The 5709-nt window shown below is 41.1% G+C and overlaps 1 protein-coding gene across 1 annotated transcript; it reads right to left on the bottom strand.

Moving 5' to 3' along the window:
• Positions 1 to 670: 670 nt before the first annotated feature.
• PRSS35 (serine protease 35) lies at positions 671 to 1921 on the bottom strand. Its single transcript, XM_062488616.1, has one exon. The coding sequence runs from the start codon at positions 1910 to 1912 to the stop codon at positions 671 to 673; it is 1242 nt and encodes a 413-aa protein (XP_062344600.1). The 5' UTR covers positions 1913 to 1921.
• Between the last annotated feature and the right edge of the window lie 3788 nt (positions 1922 to 5709).

Genomic DNA, 5709 nt, shown 5'->3' with positions numbered 1-5709 from the left:
AATTTCATTTTTGCTGTTTTTACTGAGCAATGAAGTGAATTTGTCTTTAAGGTGTAACCCACAGCTACATAAATTTAGAATTTCCATGGGAGTGTTCCTGCAGCAACCAGAAGAGGAAGTTTTCCAAACTAACAATCATTAACTGTAGTGCTGCTTCTCAACATGGACCTGTGGTCTTTAGAGAATACCAGAATAATGTCTTGTTCTCATGCAATTCTCTGGATCATTCTGCACATACAGTAACATGCTATATGTACAACTTGCATTTGAAGAATTCAAGCAGAACCCTGAGAAAAGCAAATCCATTGGAAAAAAAATAGATACTGTTTAATAACACCAGTTTGAGATGTTTCAACCCTTCCCCTGGGGAAAAAAATGACTAACAGGTGCAGCAATTTTTCTCCTCATGAATGACTTGAATTTATCACAATTGCAAACATAAATATAGTTTGGGATTTTAAGTGCGTATCTAGGTTGATTACAATTACAAATATTTTGTCTGACAATTCTACCTCTCCCCTAGCAATTCAGCATTCCTTAAGTCACCGTAGTACTACTTGCAAGCTTTGCATTCAAAAACATTCTTGCGTGGAGTGATGTTCTTCCAGGCACTGTTGCACTGTCCACTCAATGGCAGTGAGGGTGCTAAGCAAGTGAGGCTCTGCTCTCTTCAGCCTTGAGTGCAATTCTCATCATTCCCATGTATCCAGAAGCAAATCTGGGCATATTTGAGAGGAGTAATTCGTACTGCTACATTGTAATCCTGCTGTTCACCATTGATGTCCACCCACTGATGGCCTGAGTAAACAGCGATGATCTTGCGTTTCCACTTCTTTTTGTCTGGCTCCTTCAAACGGAGATAGATGCCAGATCCTGTGGAGCCAGGCTCAGCATCACAGTACTGATAAAACAGATCATTTGACTCCTCAGAAATGCTACAAAATCTATAGACCAGCTGCCCAGACCGATCATTGTCAAAACCTGAGAAGTGGATCATGCTCCCAGGCATCATTTTGATTGTTGGGCTGATTCCCAGATCCATGTATTTCCTTTTGTGTGGACGCTTGAGCTCAAGAACAGCATAATCATAATCCAGGGCAATATCCCCAGAGACCCCCTTAAACCAGCCTTTTGGGATATGCGTACTCTTCACCCGGGTCCACTGGAAGGAGGGCATGCCATCTGAGGTCCCTTGCTTCCTCCCAGATCTCCTCTGCTTTCTCTCATCCCCTTTGGATTGTCGCCTTAATTCTGTGGCAGCTTTGGGATCCTCTTTGGCCGCAGAAATTTCTCTCCTACTTCTTTTAGCACCTTTGCGTTTCCTGCCGTTGCCTCTGGATTTCGTCTTCATCAGTCCCACCCTCAGTCTTTTGCTGCCCTTAACATAATCCTTGCCATTGTGGAGACAGTGGGCTGCTGTTAGCACGTGCTTGGGGGAAACCAGAATGCCACTGCAGCCCGTGGAGATCTTCACAGCTGTGTTGAATGGAAAGTTGGTCATAAACCTCTTGTCGTAGATGCTGAACCTGCTGTCTGTTCCATATATCTGCCTCTTCTTTCGTGAAGGCCTTCGTGTGGTTGTGTTTGCAGCTGGGTCAAGCACTGCTCCGAGGACATTCACTTCAGTCAGGGTCCGTGTGCCGTTTTCAAAAATAGTCTCATAGGATAAGAGGTTCTTCAAGTCAGACAAGCTTGGCACTGGTAGTTTTCTTTGACATTCAATTCCACATACGCTGTTCAGCTCTAATTTGGTTTTTGCTTCAAATTTAGGGCTGCCAAGGGAGAAAGTTCTTTCTTTTACAATCTGGGGAATCTTCTTTAAGTGCCAAGTAAAATCTTGTTCAGTTTCTGTTCCATTGCTGAGACCCAATATAGGTATGAAAAATATGAATAGCAGTAACATGTGCTCCATTTTATTTTATTTTTTCTAAAACAAGAAAGAGAGATTTGAAAATACACTTTGGAAATATGCACAGTTATCTTAATATCTTTAAATATAATCATGCAATTTTATAACTAACATCAGTGGAACAGAATTCTACAATCTCCTCCAAACAGAAATGCTTCAGATATTCTTTGTGTTGCCTCTGACTCTTCCAATTGTTTCTAGCAAGATGGATACAGATAATTCAGCCAGCATCCATGCTGAGCTACCTACTGGAAGATTAAACCTTCTGAGTTTTACCTGTTTTTTCCTCAGTGGACAGCAGTCTGAGTCATTCCACTCAGTAGAGCCTCCCGGTTTTATTTATTCCAAAGGCATGCTGTTACATATTACGTTTCTGCTTCACTTTTCTGTAGCTATTCTATATAGTTGAAGGTAGAACATAGTTGAAAACCCTCAATGTATTGAAAAGTTGGAATCCAAGCAGAGATGGATGGACAGACTACACTTGTGAGACTTAGGAACCCTTGGGAAACCAGATCAATTGTGCTCTGTTGTGTAATGGCCAAAACGTGGCTTTAGCTGACTTAAAAGTCACCAATGGTTCTCCATTACCCACCCAGCTGAGAACTATTAATCTGTCTGTGTCAAAAATGGCACTTTGCTAACTGCTATCCCAAGGAACCAAGGTCTTCTAGGATAGACACAGAAATGAGGAAACAGGAAGGTCGCTGGTGTAGAGGAGTCTCCTGGTCATATATACATGCAGCAAAGCTCAGCTGAGGAGGAAGGACAAGTCTGGTTACTCATCACATGCCTTTTTCAGGATCCCACAAAGGCTGTAGGAATTGTGCTGTCTGTGCCTTATGGCCACATGTGGAATGCCCCACTTAGATGGGGTGATGCATCACACCAAGAGCTAATACTTTAAATGGGAAAGACAAAAAGCAGTATTATTCCCATCTGTAGTTGGGAAACATGCAAGAAAAATGTAAAATTGTTAGAAGTCTGAGGCAGAGCCAGAAGCTGAACCCAGAACTCTTGATTCTGAGCTCAAAACATTACTGAAAAGACCATTTTTCTCCTTTGGCAGCACTGATGTCACTGGCATTATCCAACTACTGGCAGCTGCCACTGGGAAATTTGTACTCAGTCCCAACATCCTTCGTTCCAATTACATGGAAACCTCAGCAGAGAAGAAAGAAAGGGTCTATGATTAAACTTTAAAAGCCAAGCAATTCAGGGACTAGTGTGTGGTTAAGCTCTCTGGTTTACATTGCAACTGCAGTGTAGGCCAGGGCAAACATAACCACTTTCCTGAATTTTAGTTTAGAATAATAGAAGTGGTACTCTCCAGTGAAACAGCCTGGCTACAGGCTAGCTGAAGATCTAGCATAAAAAGTAGGGGTATATGGAAAAAGAAATGGGAGCATCACTTTCAAAGCTGTCTAATGGACCAATGAGTCCTATGATTTTTGAGGCATCTTTACCCTATAGACATATTTGCTATTATAGCATAGTTTTGACATGTTTAACCTTTGCCAGAATGGAGCACCAACTTTGAGCTGGAGACCACTTACTAGGATATAGATGTATATATATGTATGTATGTATGTATCACATTTTACAACACAAGGAAACCCTCCCTGGCTTTAAAGTAGGTAACTCAGGTTTTGGAAACGTGTGAACTTTCCTAAGACATCTGGAGATTACATGACTCACATGTCTGAGCTCTGGGGTGTATGTGGTCATAGGAAAAGATATCTGAATATTCTGAAAGCAGAGCTGGGAATCCCCCCAGGCACAAGATTTTGTAGAGGGACACCAGTTGTTCACACCAGTCTAGCTTATTGGTATAGCAAAAATTGCACACTTAAACATTAACTTAAATATATAAATTTACCTTCGAAGTGTTGGTTCAGTTGTTGCTCAATCACTAAATCTGAGGAGGAATTACTATTTTACATATCTGTGGGTAAGTCAGAAGGTGCCAAAATAAAAAAAATACTATAATGAGAACATAAAAATACCCTCCTGGCCTGACCTGCTTGTCCTGAAATCCTGTTTCAGACACTAAATGTGGTTGTCTAAGGATAGGGATACCCATGTATGCCCCTCCTCCCTCACAGTTTCATAACTTACAACCAGTTGTACTTGGTGGACTTTAGAGCAGAAGTAGTTTCTCTAGTGTAAGGAAACCTTAGTTAATTTTTCTTCCAGAGTTTCACAGTCTGCCCTTGAATTTGTATAGAATTATGTAGCCATAATATTCTGCATCCAGGAGTCACGCAGCTTAACTACATGTTTTATGAGGAAGCATCTCCTTGTCTTTTGTTAGCCTGTCACAAACTAGCATGGTTTGAGGATAAGTAATGTGATATAAAGTAGAAAAGTTGGTTTAAATTTGCTTTGCCCTAATATAGCTGCTGAACAAGACAGTTCAAATGTCAGGCTTGAGAATGATTTTTCTATTTTTCCCTAGAACACTCCTCCCTTTCTCAGCTTTTCCTCAGTGTCTGGATATTTGATTTTCCTCTGTAGCTGAACTTCATGAGCCCTAAGGAAAGTTCAGTTATTAAATGCTCGCACACATAGAAAGTCTGGGTTGATGTCATTCCACTGTGATGGCTGATGTTTTCCCAGATGATCTTATAACTAACTTTATAGAGAAGTCAATTTTTTTCTCTCTGCTTTATAGAGAGACTTTTCTGTAAGCAAATGGGTGGAGAATTATGGATCCCTTCTGCCACTCTTTAGAAAGAAAAGACAAAAGTCAAAGCACAGAACCTTCCATAGATGCCTTGGTTCTGCCACTCTTTAGAAAGAAAAGAAAAAAAGTCAAAGCACAGAAACTTCCATAGATGCCTTGGAGCCTTCCATTTGAAACTGATACTCAAGTGCTTGCTGCTTACAAAGGCAGTCTTGGAAGCCAAGAGTTTCTTCATTTATAATGAACCACTTGTCACTGGGAATGAACTAACTACACTTCAGGATAGCTGGACGAAGTTCAAGGAATTTGATAAACATGGTAATTCTCATTAGAGACCAGACCAGTGGAGCGCTAGGCACCTTTGTCATTTCCAGCCATGCATTTAAGATCTGCTTACTAATCCCATCTCTACCGTTCAGAGGACAACAGCTCCAAACACGGGCAATGTCAGCAGTTGCCATGGACCAGTACAGGCTGCTGGCAAAAGGGAAACACAGAGCTCCTCTTGTCAGACAACGTGTAGATGTGTGCAAAGATAACTTTGCAGAGTGAAAGAAAGGGAGAGAGAGAATACAGCCCCCAGGGGAAGGAGGAACTGTCCTGAGAAGGCTTCAAGCTGATTGCAATAAAAAAACACTCAAAAACCCCTCTCCACTCTTCCTTCACATTCCAGGATGCTCTGCCTTCTCCTTTCCTTTACTCCTTTTCCATACAGATTTTGGGTTTGCTTACAGTAACTGGGATTCTTGAGTCAGCTCTTTAAGATATGACTAATTGCTTGAGAGAAGACAAGATGGAAACCAGAAAGAGAGAGATCCCTAGCTATATGAAAATGTTGAAATTCTTCCTCCAGTTTCCAAGCTCAGCTGATAACTTTGGTGGCATTCCAGCTACCAGCCATATCCTTACAAGCAAAATTATTTTTAGTTCTTCTCATTTCTTGCTTCCAAGATTAAACCTTTCTGCATCCACAAAACAAAAACTACCTAATTTTTGAGGGTATCCTTCAAATATTTTGTCATTCTAATCTACCTTATTCTAGCTGAATGCGTGTCAGACACTCAGGAAAGGCTACAAAGGCTTATAGTCAAGCAGAACTAGAATAGGTTCCTCC

The sequence above is a fragment of the Cinclus cinclus genome, chromosome 3 (genome assembly GCF_963662255.1).
Source record: "Cinclus cinclus chromosome 3, bCinCin1.1, whole genome shotgun sequence".
In the NCBI taxonomy this organism is placed as follows: Eukaryota; Metazoa; Chordata; class Aves; order Passeriformes; family Cinclidae; genus Cinclus; species Cinclus cinclus.
Note: the sequence above shows the minus strand (reverse complement) of the source record. Positions and strands in the feature narration are given on the sequence as shown.

Excerpts from the sequence above, each read along its gene's own strand:
- PRSS35 (XM_062488616.1), bottom strand. The coding sequence starts at position 1,912 with ATGGAGCACATGTTACTGCTATTCATATTTTTCATACCTATATTGGGT.